Below are 17662 nucleotides of genomic sequence, written 5' to 3' on the forward strand. Positions count from 1 at the left end.
AAGTCATGACCGCCCAAGCGGGTGTTAAGCCGCCGAAGGCCTGCACATATTCTAGTTTAGGGATTTCTCGCATATCATTATCATTATAACCTATATAAGCAAAGTATGCAAAAGCGTAGAATAAATAACATAATCCCAGAGCTTCTAGGTATACAAGTATAATAATTACAAACCATTAGGCTACACATGATTCACCATGGTTATTCTAGCACCCCATTCAACCCACAACTTGCTATCTACCTTAACCTGAAAAATTGGAAAAGGTTTTCATAAGCCGAAGCTGGGGTGAGAAACGTATACCAAAGTTACAAGTTTGACCATGGAAATACCCCACATTATAAAACAATTCAAAGCAACATTTCAAATATTCATTGACCATCCAGTACATGCAATTTTGTCCGTAAGCTCATTTCTTCGGTCCAAGAGATGGACCCTGTTCATTTCATTTCTCTTTCCACTTTTGCACTTTTAAGCGATAATAGCTGCTTCGTTTGCTCCGATGTAATGGAATAATACCCCAAGCGTAGGGCCTAATATGTCAGTTGAAGCATGATAATCCGAAAGTCCGGGATCGTACCCAAGGGAATAATTAATACGGCTTTGCTGGATTTGTAGATGCAAGTAAGGGTTTTCGGCTTTTAGACAGCCAACTTGGTTTTACATGTGTAGTGGAAATGAAAATGGGCTAAATTGAAAAGCTAATAAACTAAGATAAAAGACAGGTTAGGTCTATGAATTACAAACACTCACGACTCAAGTTAAACTGCATTTCTCACCTGATTACGCGGTTCAAGATACACAGTCAAGATTCCCAAACTGGAAAATAGAATGGTTCGATTACCAAGTTGGCTCTAGAATTTATTTAGCAAATACCTCGTGCGTCAGAGCTCTAAGTATCATGTGTGGTAGGTAGGCGATGCTCCTACCTACACATGATCAAGGAGATTAACACCTTAGCGATTTGATAAATAAACCCGAACCCCACATCGATTCCCGAACCAAAGGTTTAAATTTTATGGTGAAAAACGCAATTCTACTTGAGCCATGAGGTGCTAATCACCCCATGACCTAACCTTGGTAAACTACTCACACATATCTATTGAGATAGGAGCAAGCGAAAATCTACTTAACATAATTGAATTAACAACACTAGAAGAAAATATTAAGACAGAAAATATTAAAATCTAACTAATTAAGACAGAAAATAAATATTCAAGACTGAAAATTTGAAAACATTCAAGAACAAAAACAAATCTAGATCTAGATCTACAATGATGTAAGAAAAATCTATTCTACTCTTCCAGGTACGCGCTCCAATATTCTTCAGGAGATGCTTTGAAATCACCCTCCTAAAGCCCTCTGCATCGATGGAGAAAGGCTTAGGATGCTGTGCTAAAGGCCTCGGCATCGATGTAATGTATTTTCTTCCATCGATGCTGAGCAGCTTAGGCCAGATTTCACTAGTTGCTTTGGCATCGATGTAATGTGGCTTCTCCCATCGATGCCGAATGCCTTAACTCTAGCCGCTGAGCTTTGCCTTACTTTTGGTCTTCTTTGCCTTGCTTTTGGTCTTTTTTGCCTTGCCTTGGCCTTCTTTGCCTTGCCTTGGCGTCGGGTCACCTTCGGCATTCGACATGCCTTGGTTACGCTTTATGCTTTAAAGCCTCACTGTTAGGTGATTTTCCTACAAAACAGGGTTAACAAACTCTACGAGCAAAAGCAGTTTAAAGATAACAAAATTAGCAATGAATTTAGACTAAACTAGAGACCTAGCGCACCCTATATTGCAATACTGGGTGCTTATCAATAGCATTCAACGGTATTTTTGCCAATCGATTGGGGAGTGGCCCCATTGAAGAGTGGTAAGACATCATTACCCGGTGATGCCTGGCTGCATCTCCTACCTTATTACTTCACGCCACTAGTATCTTTACCCATCCCCTAGCGCTCGGGACACCGTTCGAATGAATCATATTATCACGAGCATGTACTAGCAACTAGTAAATTCAAGCTTCCAAAACATATTGCCATGGTCTAATTTAACTAAAACTCAAAAGATTTATAAACTAGTCATCGCATGCATTAACATCAATTAAACCAAATAGGAAGTTCAAATTCCATATTTTCCAGCAAAATCAAGCAATGGCATCTCATTCCAAAATTTCAGAAAATACATGTAACTAAGGTATGTGCGACTCACCTTTAAGAAGTGCTTAATTCATCACGTATGCAAGATACTTTATTGAACTGGTACCTACTCCATTGAACTGGTACCTAAGTAGAAATGCACTGATTATCACTAACCCATAAATATTGCTCAGTAATTTGTCTAAATTAGTACACCCTTGGAGGACCCGTAACAATACTAGCTTGTGAGGTCGGAGTATGACCTTTTAGGACCTCAATTGAGGGTTAACCACAATCACCATATCGGCAAAAGAAGTTTATGAAGGTTAGGGGACTAAACAAACACAATTTGAGGAGTTGGGCGATCGTAGAATTCCAATTGGCTACACTACATCTTTGTCCACAACTCAGAGGCTAATAGTATAGATATTTCAAGACCCAAATTGAACAATCAGATCACTGGGTTTGGTTCGGGAGTTCGCAGGTGCTACTCCAGTAAGCAGCCGGGAAGTTCAATTCAAGTTTCTAGGACTCTCATTTGGGGTTTAATTCGTTGTTAGTCCGAACCCCAGCGACAAGTCCCTGTTCCAAAAATAATAATTCTAATTTTGAGACGCAAATGGTTATGGGTTACACTACAGATACATTTTTTTCCCCTACTCTTATGTAAACTAGGGACTGAGAAATGAAGTTTACCGTGAGAAAGAGGAGAGAGATTCTGATGAAATATGAACGGAAAGACAGTCGGCAGTCAGCGTGAGAGGTTGGATGAACAGGAGTTGTGCTGCTGCTGCTTCTTTCTCTTTCTGTTTTCCCTTTTTTTTGTCTTTAGTTCCCATAAATACCCTAGAATATATTATAGTTATCACAAATTAGAAGCTTGTGCTGAATAACCACCCATGTGTCATTCCATTTGAATCACATGAGACACATGGCATTGTGCATCAAATTGTCACGACTTCTGTCCGATCGCGTCCAAATTCCAGTCTGCGAAAATTCTCAAAAATTCAACATAGACTAATTAAAATATGAGGACTATCGTGGTGGTGTCTGATTTTTAAGGAAAAATCTCGACTTCGGGTAACTCGTACCATGTAACAAATGTAACTCAATTGTCCCCTAGTATTTACAAAATTAAATCAGAAATCACACATTCACTCGGATAACGATACACTTCGCATAGCCCAACTTACTATTAGAATTAAATTAGAGTGTCGAGTTTCTATTCGGGTCACGTGACTAGAATTTTAGAAGTCAGGATTTTATAGTAGATCTTATTCATTTCGACTTCGTGCTCTTGATCCAGTTCAAGTTATACTAAAGAAAAATCATATTGCATATTTTCATAATATAAAATATTCAGCATATTTTATGAACCCATGGGATTCGCTCATGCAAATGTGGGCACTGCTGGATTGATGTCTATCAATGCCACATTGACATATTGTGCATAATGTTGTTGTAGATTGTTGTGTTTGCAACGTGACTTCCCGTTGATAGTATGTCCAGAATTTTACTACCATCCTTGGGAATGCTCTTGCATATTGTGCTTGTTGGGTTTTATCTTAGATATTTTTAAAAATGTTTTGGTAAAAGCTACAGTATATTATTTTACTTTTCTGATTCAATCAACAAAAATTAGGCGCAAAACTAACAAATGCGAAAAAAAAAATCCCAAAAATCCAAATGTGGCTTCCTTCGGATCATTTTGAAGAGCATTGGTCTTCATTAATTTTTTTTTTATCCCACCAAGTTGTTTGGAAAATTTGATACATTTGACATCAAAGAAACATTTCACATTAAGCATGTCAAAAGCATAACCCAAGTATAAGCTAACAAAACAATAGCAATAGGGAAATCATGCATGTCAAAAGCATTGTGAGGCGAGAGGGTCCAGAGGGAGAATGATCAGTTTGATAGGTAAAGTCGTGAGAAATACACAAGTCATTGTAAAATGTCCCCACAAATTTAGCCAAACAAGATTTTGCTGATATATAGTTTATTTTAAGCTTAAATCAAACACCCAAAGTTTTCCCTTCAAAACATGTATTGCCATCCCTTTGGAAAAGGGGGTATGGGTACCTTTTCCCCCTGTTTCCACAATAGTCACGATCTAAGCACCATTCGTCTCTCCATAGTTAAATATCCCTCTAAGTTAAAGTGTAACCTAATGAATAATCATAATCACAGATCAGATTAAAGTGTTAAGGGAACCACCACTGTAATATGATCTGAAAGAGAGGCCATATTTAACATAAAGCAAGCTTAAAATGAAATCAGTAATCACAAAGAACATACTTAGCACGTTCTCACATTGAAGCATACTAAAAGAACAATTATACAACTACTCTACCAAAGTAATAATATCACATGCCAATTATAACCTTTGACGGGTAATTGGTTCATGCCCTACTTCCTCATTTAAGTAATGGAAGCTATATAAGATAATTGCTAAAACCGCTCCTCTCTCCCCCAAATTTTGCTCTCTTCCCCTGCGGTAGATGTGTCATCTCTGCAATCAAAACACCAAAACATACATAAGGAGTCAAGTTGATCAACACAGATCAGATGGATAACTAACGAACGATTTTACTTCCAGTTAAAAATTGTTTGGCCGGGAAGGTAACAAATATTTTAGTTTCCCCTTAATGACAATCTGCTTTTCCATGTGATGGCATCATTCTTGGACAGGCTCCAAACGCGAGTAAACACATATTGCATGCTTATATAGAGTATAACAGACTTTGGAAGCCTTTTAGCCAAGGCTGTGGGACCTCATCAAAAAATCCTTTTCATCTTAAAGAGTGTTTAGTGTAATTATTGGAGTTGAGTTATGTCGTGTATCCAAGGATCTTAATTGTAGCCCTTTATTATGACTAGAATAGTATTAGTAGCCAAAGAGTTGAAATTTATTATTTACGATAAACTTGGGGCAAGATTTGAAGTCCAAGTCATAGTTGGTCTTCACCCCTTAAAATATATTCGTAGGAGTCGGAGAATCATCGGACAATAAACATGATGATACCATAAAGAATGCACTACAATTTTTTGCACTTTATTCCTAGACCATGTTAAACGATCCTCAAGCAAAGTATCTAAACCCTTTATACCTGCTTGAATAAAGGGCACATAACCCAAAAGTAACCAGATGCTTGGTGAGCATATGAGTATAACTTTTTTCATTAGAGGAACTTGGAGAACAGGGCTTACGGCTATTTGGTGGCTAGTTTGGCCATTGTGAATAGTACTCATGAAAGATAGATAAAGAAATTGTATTGAGGACTGTGCACAGGGGTTTTAAAATCCCCAAACGAACAAGTCCATAGTGTCTATATGTTGTAATATTCCGTTAAAAGAATTGCTAACAAATGGTAGTGCACATAAAACATACGAACAAGGATCTTTCATACAACTATGCTAATTAAGCAAACGACACAATCCAATGAGGTTAAGTGAGAAGGAAGGAATAAAAATACAAGAGCAGTTAAAAGACATAGGAAGAACAAGATTAGTTTTAAAGCCCCTTATCAGCATCCTATAAAAGCCCCTTGTGCATAGAACAAGAAAACGACCATGCAATTGTGAGGAAATAGGTGTTTGTAGATCTATGATATCTACAAAAGCTTAACATATAAGAGATCCCTATTGCTATTGTTATGCTAGCTTATTCAGAGAAAAGTTTGTGTCAAACAAGCGTTCATTGAGGAGGATGAAACTGGAACATTATCTTGTAAACCACAATTTAAGCATTCAGGAGAATTCTTAAAAACAAAGAATTTGGGGATCCAAAACCATTACGTCTTCAGAAAAAATTCCTAACAAAAGAAGTTTAAATTTTTTTTTATTTCACCCCCCCCCCCCCCCCCCCCCCCAACAAAAAAAAAAAAAAAAAACTGTTAAAAATCCAAAATGGAGAATCATCTAATCAAAAGGTCAAATAACCACTGAGTCTCCCACCAAAAATCACCACCGGATAAAGATGTCCCTCCTCTATTTGTGGGATCTCTTACATGTAAAGCTTTTATAGACATCATAGACCTACAAACACCTGTTTCCTCACAATTGCATGGTCGTTTTCTTGTTATATGCACAAGGGGCTTGTAAAACTGATCTTGTTCTTCCTATGTCTTTTAACTGCTCTTATATTTGTATTCCTTCCTTCTCGCTTAACCTCATTGGATTGTGTCGTTTGCTTAATTAGCAGGGATATGAAAGATCCTTGTTCGTATGTTTTATGTGCACTACCATTTGTTAGCAATTCTTTTAATGAAATATTACAACGTATAGACACTTGTATAGCCTAGTGAAAAGTAACCGGATGCTTGGTGAGCATTCGAGTATAACTTTTTTCATTTGAAGAACTAGCAGAATAGAGATATAAGGCTTACGGTTGCTTGGTGGCCGGTCTGGCCATTGTGAATATTCAAGTAGGGACAAAGGGTTAAGATACTCTACTTGAGAGTTGTTTAATATGGTCTAGGGATAAAGTGCAGAAAATTGAACTGCATTCTTTATGTTACCATCCTGTATACTCCGACTCCTATGACTATATTTTAGGAACTAGACATATTCGAAAACTTAAAACTTGTGAAGACCAACTATGACAATATGACTTGGACTTCAAATGCCCCAAGTTTACCTAAAATAATAAATTTTAACTCTTTAGCTACTAATACTATTCTAGTCATAATAAAGGCTACATATAATGCTATGTATTATTAACTTGGCCTAACTAAGATCCTTGGATACACGAGACAAACTCAACTCCAATAATTATAGTGAACACTTTTTAAGGTGAAGAAGGTTTCTTGATGACGTCCCACAGCCTTGGCTAAGGCCTGTTATACTTTATATAAGCATGCGATATACTTCTGTTTACTTGCGTTTGGAGCCTGTCCAAGAATTAATGATGCCCTCACATGGAAAAGTAGATTGGCATTAAGGGGAAACTATAATATTTGTTACCTTCCAGGCCAAACAATGTTTAACTAGAAATAAAATCGTTTGCTCGCTATCCATCCGATCTATGTTGAACTTGATTGATGCATCTTCCTTATGTAAGTTTTGGTGTTCTGATTGCAGAGATGACACATCGACGACAGGGGAATGGAGTACATCCGGCGAATTTAGGGGAGAGATGAGCGATTTTAGCAATTATCTTACATAGCTTCCAATACTTTACTTCAATGAGGGAGCACGGCATGAACCAATTACCTGTCGAAGTTTATACTTGGCATGTGATATTATTACTTTGGTATGGTAGTTGTATAACTGATCTTTTTAGTATGCTTCAATATTGGAACGTGCTAGGCATGCTCTTTGTGATTATTGATTTCATTTTAAGTTTGCTTCATGCTAAACATGACCTCTCTTTCAGATCATATTACAGTGGTGGTTCCCCTAACACTTTAATCTGTGATTATGATTACACTTTAACTTAGAGGGATATTTAACTATGGCAAGATGAATGGACAAATAATGCTTAGATCGTGACTATTGTGGAAACAAGGGGAAAAGGTACCCATACCCCCTTTCCAAAAGGATGGCGATACATGTTTAGAAGGGAATACTTTGGGTGTTTGATTTAAAGAGCTTAAAATAAATTGTACATCAAAGAAACATTTCACATTAGGCATGTCAAAAGCCTAAGAACACCCGTGTCTCACTCAAACGGTTCTACGGAAAAGGGATACCCAGCATATACAAATGTGTCTATCTTATTCTGGCTACCTCATCTTATCGGTTTAGAATTAGGCTATGAGACCACCACCGTTAGAAAGTAGGCTTTCCGTACATTAATTTTGACATATAATATACCCCAAATGAGTTCCAAACGATAAAGTTATACTCATCCAAAGTTACAGAAAGAATCTACCTTAAGGCCTTGGGTATTGATACCTCCACAACCATAGTATCAATACCAAAGGGCTTACCAAAATTTCAGACGCAAGGGTACCGATACCTCCACAACCAAGGTATTGGTACTAACAGCTTTCGAGCAGTGATTTTTTAGATTTTGACAGAGCACACTAAGGTATGAACGGGACGATCAAGCACGAATTTAAGCACCAAATCAACACATAAACACATCATAGAAGTGAGAAATTCCTACCTCGAAGATTAAAGCCTAATCCAAGCGTTCCAAGCTAGCCCTAGCTCTTCAAGACCTGAAACCAACCAAGAGCACCTCTCCAAGCTTGAACCAACAAATTTCAACCTCAATATTGCGATTAACGGTCGAAGGGGAGGTAGATCTATAGGGGTTTGAGGTGTATTGAGCTCGATCGATCGATCGATCGAGAGAGAGAGAGAGAGATTAGAGAGAGAGAAAAAAAAAGAGAATTTGTTTCTCTACATACACCCCCTACATATATATACTCGCACACATACTTATTACACTTGCACCCTAAACTCTCAATCCTATCACATTAACTCCAAATACATTCTCCACATTACTATTCGCATGATTTGCAATTCAAGCATTTATTAAACATTTAAATTATCAAAATTAAATACGGGTCTCTACATTGGATATCCATAGGCAAAATGCATCCCACCAGAATTCATTTTCCATTTTTGATGTTAGAGAAAAGAAGTTGATATCCGAGCATTTTAACTTCTAATTTTTAACTTTTCTCATTTTGCTCAACATAAAAGGCCTACAGAATGTATTATGCTCATATCTCCCAAACACTACACAACGATAGGAAGAGATGATTAATTGAAACCAGTATGGACTCTCTAAATTTTTTTTAGGAGTACTTAATAAGGTTTTTTTTTTTTTGGGAATTGATTTCTACATTCCTTTTTTTTTTATATCCACACTCTTTTTCTTCTTTTTTTTATCTTTTAGTAAAAAAAAATCCAAAAAAAAGAGTGTAAAAATCAATTCACTTTTTTTTACAGAACAACAATAATATTGGGAGGTCGGAAAAGAACTTTTTCTCTCCGTTTATTCCTCTGTTTCCCCCGAAAATCCTTTCTCCCCTATCAGGCTCGTTTGAACCAATCTATATGGAAAGAGAAGTGGTCATGGGTAGTATTGAAAGCCAACCTACACCACAAGTGGTGGTTGCCGATGGGATGGGGACCCTGTTGACCTCGAAACTATGTTGTCCCCAAATAGCGTCAACGGTTAGGTACAAGAAATTCCATCATTTTAAACTATGTTTGGTACCCATTAAACGGGCAAGAAATTAATAATTCTTTTGATTTTTGTGGTGCCCATTACGGATCCTACGAAGATGATTCAAACCGCAAGTTATTCTTAAAATATTTTTTATGGGTTTCTGAAAAAAAGGTTAGCACAATCCAATATCTGTAAGGGCTGTTTTTTGTAGGGAGTTTAAAAATTTGTAAGACGTCCTATAAATTCTGAAACAACCCTTACCGATATCGACAGTGGTTGCCCATTTACATCCCACTCCCGCCAAATTGTGGGGTGTATTCACGAGCACTCTCTGGTACTCCTACTTTGGTAGTGGGTAGGTTTGATGATGGACTTGGGTTTATGTGTTAGTGAATATGCTGACTCTTGTCTTCCCATTTTTAAGCAACTCATGCCTATATTGGTGGTTTTCAATCTCTGTTTCATGCCACCAAACGTGGCTTCCTTCGAATTAGGGGTGTCAAATGGGCGGGTTTGGATCAAATTGGGTAAGTTGTATTTGAGTTGGGTCTTTAATGGATCATAACCCATTTAGAACCCAATTATTTATGAGTTCAGTTACCCATACCTAACCCGACCCATTTATTTAAAATTAAACCGATCCGCCCATTAACCCAATTACATATAAATTAAAATGACTAAAATACACATGTACACTAGAATGACCATATTACCCATGTACATTAAAATGACTAGAATACCCATGTACTCTGAAATGACCATATTACCCATGTACATTAAAATGACTAAAATTCCAATATGGTGTTACTGGTCATTCATCACCACAACAAATCATCCAAATCCAAGACATTTCATCCACAACAAAATTGGTCTAAAATATGATCAAATTAAGCTATAATCTTTATTTTTTGACAAGTAATAATTAATCTATAATCTTGTTTAGTTGAATCTTTCGAATACACACCAAAATCGTCAATTCCAACTGCCACACTAGAGTCACTAGATTCTGATTGCCAAAATTTTTCTTGCAAATTATTTTTACGTTCTCATTTTGCGGACAGGATAAACATTATGGGACAGAGAGAGTATTAGTTTTTTGAATATGAGATAGAGAGACAGTGGGAATATTTTTAGCGAAATTAATTTGAGCAGGATCAGTTTAATTGAGGAGTTTCCAATTTGGGCGGTTTGTGATATTTTTGGAAGAGAGGGCGGGGGGTTGTGTGTCTCCTGATGAAAAAAGAAAAAACCTACTTCCTTTTATGAGGCAATCAAATATCCAGTTTGGGCTTTGATACCATATAGAAAAGCTAGAAACTGATGTAACACCTAAGAAAGAATGTAGAGAGAGAAATGTCGAAGCTTTCCTTTTTGCTTGATTGATTGAATCTGAAGATTACAAGCAGGCTTATATGCTAACCGCCCTTACCTCACTAAACAGAATTGAGGAAAACCCCACGCACTCTAACTAATCAAGATTCCTCACTAACTAATTCCTCACTAACTAATCAATTAACAAGAAACAGTTATGCTATGCTGAGCTGGCATCCTCTTTAGTGACTTTGGCTAACACTCCCCTGCAAACTCATGGGGGTGGAAACCACCATGAGTTTGGATTTTAAAAGATGAAATCTATCCACAGTCAAAGTCTTGGTAAAAATATCAGCTACTTGAGCAGAGGAACCAATGTGATGAACAGAGATTAGTTTACTGAGAACCTTCTCACGAATGAAATGGTAATCAACCTCCACATGTTTAGTGCGTGCATGAAATAAAGGATTGGCAGCTAAAGCTATCGCTGACTGGTTATCACACCATAGCAAATGAGGAGTAGAAGTAGGAACTTTCAAATCAATAAGTAATTGATGTACCCATGTTATGTCAGCTGCTGCTTGAGCCAATGCTCAGTATTCGGCCTCTGTTGATGATCTAGCAACTGTAGGTTGCTTCTTAGCACTCCAGGAAATTAAGTTGGAGCCCAAAAACAGACAATAACCAGATCTGGACCGCCTATCTACACTGTCCCCAGCCCAGTCGGCATCCGAATAGGCAGTGAGATGTAAAGGCCCTGGAGTGTAGTATAATCCTTGGTAAAGACTGCCCTTGATATACCATAGAATCCGTTTAACCGCAATGAAATGGCTCTGCTTTGGTGCATGCATGTGCTGACAGGCCAGATCAACAGAGAGAGAGATTTCTGGTCTAGTAAGTGTAGGATACTGTAATGATCCTACAATGGTTCTGAACCAAGACTGATCTGGAAATGGTAAATCTGGATCAAGGAGAAGAGGTTAAGCTGATGTAGGAGACAAACTTGGTTTGCAATCCTGCATGCCAGCCTTAACAAGAAGATCTGATGCATACTTGGACTGAGAAAGGATCAAATTTTTTCCATGACGGTGTATCTCAATACCCAGAAAGTAACTAAGTTGGCCGAGGTCTTTCATAACAAACCGTGTACTCAACAGATCAATAAGCTTGGAAATGAAAACATCATTATTTCCAGTAATCAAGATGTCATCCACATACACAAGAACCAAGGTAATATCAGAAGTAGATGTATGAACAAACAATGATGTATCCGCTGTGCTATTATTAAAGCCCTATTGAAGGAGAAAACTTGAAAACATTGAGAACCATGCTCGAGGGGCCTGTCGTAATCCATATAAAGCCTTCTTAAGTTTACAAACAAAATGAGGATTACTGACATCCTTATAACCCTGTGGTTGTCTCATAAAGACTTCTTCCTCAATTACACCATGTAAAAATGCATTTGAAACATCTAACTGACGTATGGACCAGTTATGATGTAGAGCCAAAGACAACACCACACGAATGGTTGGTTGTTTGATGACAGGACTAAAGGTTTCTGTGAAATCAAGACCCTCAAACTGTTGATTGCCATTTGCCACTAATCTGGCCTTATATCGAGCTATTGAACCATCAGAGTGCTTCTTAATCTTAAAAATCCATTGGCAACCAATGATGTTAGCATTAGAAGGAGGTGGGACAAGAGACCATGTACCCTGCTTAACCAAGGCACCAAACTCTTCAGCCATAGCTTGCTGCCAAACTGGATATTTGATTGCCTCATAAAAGGAAGTAGGTTCAGCTGCAGGTTGACCAGAAGGAGCAAAAACATTCAAACTTAATTGATGCTTGGGCTTAAAGATACCATTTTTAGATCTGGTATTCATAGAATGACCAGGAGGAGCAGACTGTAAAGGTAGCATTGTAGGAGTTGGTAGTCTCATGTCCAGTTGCTGAACAGGCTCAAAAACTGCAGAAGGTGAAACGATAGGATTTGAAACTGAAGAAGTGGGAACAGAAGGAGAAGATTGAGACACTACAGAAGGAGAAGTAATGGGAACATAAATAGTAACCGGTATAGGAGAAGATTGAGAGGGAAACATAGGTACATGAAGTAAAGGTAAGGGGGAAGTAGATGGAGCAGGAGAAGAAATAGGAACAGAAACAAAAATGACTAAATCACTAAAACTGATTAAAAAAAAAAAAGAAGAAGTGAGAGGGGGTCGATACACAGATTGAAAGAGAAGTAGATTATAAAATAAAATAAAAAAATGAGAGGGGGTCAATATACACTACGAGAGAGAAGTAGATTCTGTGGTGATTCTTTCCTCCTTCCGTGAGTCATGTCTATGGCCTATTGGGTCATTTAAGTTGACTAATCCAATTCATAAATAGGTTAGATGCATTAGGCCTATTCTAACTCAACTAATAAATGGGTTAGCTTCGGTTCATTTTCTAGTGGATGGGTTTGAGTTCAATTTGTCACCCCTACTTCAAATCATGTTGAAGAATGTCAACATTAAATATTTTTTTTTTAACCCTCCAAGTCGTTTGAAAAATTTGATACATGTGACATCAAAGAAACATATCACATTAGGTGTAACACCCCAATATTTAATCCTAACACGTGTCACCAATGCACAAATATTGCGTTGAAAGTCAAGTCCTCGTCAATCATTGAAAGAGTTAACCGAATAAAAGACTTTTCTTTCTTTAAAATCCTGAAATAGCTTATCTAAAAAAAAATAACAACATGACGATGATATTTTCACCAAAAAAAAAAAAAAAATGACAAGTTTCTTATACCGTAAAGATATTTCATCGATCATAACTCCATATAATTAAACCATATAGTTTCATTCTCATAAGTCTCAAGAAACAACATATTCTATAGTGCCAAATTAAGTTCCACAAGCCCTTTCATGGGCTTCCCAAAAGATAATTACATAACCTTTAGTTTTACAGTTCCAAAATAATAACACAAGTTTTTGGTTCCACAATCGTACTACAAAAGACATTATAACAAATCTAACAAATTTGATCGGGAACTATGAGTTTGAGATTTGAGATGTTTTTTTAGATGTCCCCGGAACTGCCTAGTGAGACAAGATTGCAAACAAACAAATCCAATCGATTCTGTGGAGCAATTAATAAGCCATGGTATGGCGTGTTTGTTTGTTACCTCGTTCTAAAAACCGTATTCTAGGTAATATAGGCTTGTAACTAAATGGGGCATTAGAGTAATTGAAGGTTGTATCTTAAACAAGTGTTTAATTGATAGTGTATTAAAGCCGTTTAAAAAAAAATTATAGTCTTACAAGAACAATAAAATGAAATAAATCTCCTTTTTGGAAAAAAAAAATGCAGTTGTTGCTTATAACAAGGATTAAGATAACCAATTAAATTAACTTTAATTATTTCGCTGTGCAAATACATTTTAGGCCCCATTTTAGTTGCACGGAAATGATAAGAAAGGATAGAAAAATAACCTTTCTTGTTTAATTACCAGGAAAGTTGTAAAACTCGCAATTTTAACTTTTCCACTGGGAAACACTTTCATGCAAAATAGGTCTTGCCAAAAGGAAATAATTATTGTTTTCTTGCAAAATTTCTTGTCAAGAGAGCACACACATAAAAATAAAATAGAATTTTCTTTACTTCAGCTCATTTCCCTTTTCTGAAAACCAATTTCCCACGTAGCATTCTCGACAACTGGATGGAGTCTTAATATTTCAATTACATTAGTTAAATAATTTTTTTGAGTATATGTATCTACGTAATATTTTTAATATAGTTCTCCCTCCGTTCCTAAATAAGTGTTCGGTGCACAAATCTAGATCTTTAAAAAGATGTATTTATTTCGTTAAAAAAATTAATTTTTTTTCATAAATGAATAGATAGCAATGAGTTCCATTATATTCTGAAAAAAATAGATTTTTCAACGAAAAACATAATCTTTTTTAAGGTCTAAATTTGCGTGTCGAACACTTATTTAGGGACGGGAAAATAGTAATAATAAACTACTCATTCATGTATCTTTCTATCACTTAGTATCTTTTTAACTCGCATTCCTCAAAAAATATTTTATTTTCATTCGAAATCATGGAGAGAGGTCAAATTTAGTGTAAATAAAATGTTTCAAAAATGTCTCTTAAAGAGTTCATTTGTTGCAAGTGGTTTTTCAAATTGTCACATAAGTGGTTTTTCAACTTGTCACATGTGTCGTCAGAGAAAAGTCTAAAAACACCCTAATTCAACACTGTGCGCAACATGCAAATCTGCAGGGGTGGTTACATGATTTGAGTTCAGTAATGACAAAAACATATAGAATTTTTTTTTATACAAAACTCTAGGGGATTGCTATTCGCAGCACATATTTACTCCACACAACCCAATTTCTTAATACAACCTATCACCCATTTTTACAAACACAATTTACCCCACATAACCTAAAAATTCTCCAAAACTTACCAACATACCCCTCCTCTTAAATCTCCTCCGCCACCACGACCTTCATATCCACTACCACCACCACCACCACCCCACCCCGACATCCACCTTGACCACCATGGTCTCCACGACCTCCACCACGGTCTCCACGACCTCCACCACAATCTCTACCTCGTGTAAAAATGGCCACATGAATACCGCCGGGGTAAACACCATTTTGGAGTAGATAAGCCAATTTCAAAATGGTTTAACCCGCAAATAAAAAAAAAAAAAAACAGGAGCATACTGGATCATTGAAACTGACCCCTGTGGTCGTATATACAAAAGTTGGGAGTGCCGGCTAGTGCTCGTCCACCCACCACCGCCAATAATCATTGTAAATTAGGGGAAAAAAAAACCAAATGGAACTAATCCATCACAAAGTGTAAATATACTTCCAAATTTGAAAGCCAGTCAACAGGCACCCACCCAGCGCCCGCCGCCCCCCCCCCCCCACAACCCCATCATCTCTTTCTCCATGGGGATAAAAATAAAATAAAATCTCTTTCTCCATAATAAAATAATTAGTACCTCGTCAGAGCCAACCCATGATAAGTCCCACAAGGCATTGGGCTTGGGTGACCCTCACTATGAGGCAATAAAAAAAAAACTCTGGACAACCGCCCACCCGGATTACATTTTGATGTAATTCAAACTAAAATTATAATGCAACTCTAAAATTATAATGCAACTTTAATTTTGACTTGTATGTTTTTTTATATTTTATAATTTAATAATAAGTTGACAACGAAACTTTAACTCAGAATTAGACAATTGGGTACCTGATAAGGAGTTGTGCTACCTCCACACCCACATACATACCAATATACACACCCACACACGTAAATATGTGGGCTCCACACACACTACACACTACAGTATGTGTGGGGCCCACACACTTATGTGTATGGATGTGTATATGAATGTGCATGTGGATGTGATCCTAGAATTTCCGCCTGATAAGTACCACTGGGACAACTCATCACTTTCCTTGACCTCCTCCTATCCCATGGAAAATCAAGAAGGCGGTGGTGTTCTTCATGTAGTGATGTTCCCATGGCTAGCCATGGGCCATCTCATCCCTTTCCACCACCTCTCCACTCTCCTAGCTTCCAAAGGCCACAAAATTTCTTTCCTCTCCACCCCAAGAAACCTCAACAGACTCCCCAAAACACCCCTCTCTCTCTCCTCTCTCATCAACCTCATCCCCCTCCCCCACCTCCAAATCCAAAACCTCCCACCCCTATCCGAGTCCTCGATGGATATCCCACACCAACAAGCCCAACTCCTCAAAATAGCCTTCGACTCACTGGAAACCCCACTGGCCCGCTTCCTCGAATCCGCGAGCCCGAAGCCCGACTGGGTCGTCTACGACTACGCCTCCCACTGGCTCCCGCCGCTCGCGGCAGATCTCGGGGTCTCCGCCGCCTACTTCAGCCTCTTCAACGCCGCCAACATGGCCTTCATCGGCCCTCCGTCGATGGTTCTGGAGCCAGAGTACGCCAGGACGACGGCGGAAGATTTCACGGTGGTGCCACGTTGGATTACAGCGCCGTCCGAGATCGTTTACCGGCGTCACGAGGTGGCCAAGTATTTTGAGAGTTCAGAGGGGAATGAGTCGGGAACTAATGACGTTGAGAGATTTGCGGTTTCTATCGGAGGGAGCGACGTCGTTTTGTTTCGGACTTGTGTCGAGTTTGAACCGGAGTGGTTTGATATAGTTTGTGAGCTTTATAATAAACCGGTCGTGGCATTGGGTTTTTTGCCACCACAATTGGTGAGTAATGAGGAGGGAGGAAATGATGCGGAGTGGGGAGAAATTGAGGGGTGGTTAGAGAAGCAGCGAGTGAACTCGGTCGTTTACGTTGCACTCGGGACCGAGGCTACGCTGAGTCAAGATGAACTCACTGGGTTGGCTCTAGGGTTGGAGCGATCCAGGTTGCCTTTCTTTTGGGTTTTAAGGAAGCCACCTGGGTCGATCCGAGACCAGTTAGAGATGCTGCCAGATGGGTTTGTGAACCGGGTTATGGACCAGGGGAGGGTTTATATGGATTGGGCACCCCAGGCCAGGATATTGAGTCACCCAGCTATCGGGGGCTTCTTGACTCATTGCGGTTGGAACTCAGTGATTGAGGGGTTGAGTTACGGGCGAGTTCTGATTCTGTTTCCTGTGATGAATGACCAAGGGTTGAATGCTAGATTGTTGGCGGGGAAGAAGCTCGGCGTGGAGATACCAAGGAACGAGTGGGACGGGACATTTACAAGTGACTCTGTTTCTGACTCAGTTAGACTGGCCATGGAGAGTGAGGAAGGGGAGACACTGAGGGCCAATGCGAGAGAAGCCAAATTTCTGTTTGGGGATAAGTATATAAATGAACGTTATGTTGACAGTTTTGTACATTACTTTGAGGAAAACAGACCATCCAAATAATGATAAATGGTCTATAATATGCAGCTTGTTGATGATATGTACGTAGTTGATGATATCCTCATGTTTGTTACTTTTAAGTTTAACTTATTCTTCAGGAAATTTTTACCAGAGTAGGTTGTTTCTATCTGAAGAATGATAACAGAGAAATGTATGTGTTTTGTCACAATTAAATTACC

General features: G+C 38.2%; 1 protein-coding gene and 1 long non-coding RNA gene across 2 annotated transcripts; one reads left to right on the forward strand and one right to left on the reverse strand.

The window, feature by feature from the left end:
• LOC131331354 (uncharacterized) lies at positions 1–2953 on the reverse strand. Its single transcript, XR_009201367.1, has 3 exons — positions 2824–2953; positions 2201–2274; positions 1–246 (listed from the first exon to the last, which is right to left on the reverse strand). It is a non-coding gene; the product is annotated as an uncharacterized LOC131331354 (long non-coding RNA).
• A 13063-nt stretch (positions 2954–16016) lies between these two features.
• LOC131331356 (UDP-glycosyltransferase 91C1) lies at positions 16017–17567 on the forward strand. The gene has a single exon (XM_058365252.1). The coding sequence runs from the start codon at positions 16065–16067 to the stop codon at positions 17484–17486; it is 1422 nt and encodes a 473-aa protein (XP_058221235.1). The 5' UTR covers positions 16017–16064; the 3' UTR covers positions 17487–17567.
• The last annotated feature ends 95 nt before the right edge of the window (positions 17568–17662 follow it).

Source organism: Rhododendron vialii, chromosome 6a, assembly GCF_030253575.1.
Source record: "Rhododendron vialii isolate Sample 1 chromosome 6a, ASM3025357v1".
Lineage (NCBI taxonomy): Eukaryota > Viridiplantae > Streptophyta > Magnoliopsida > Ericales > Ericaceae > Rhododendron > Rhododendron vialii.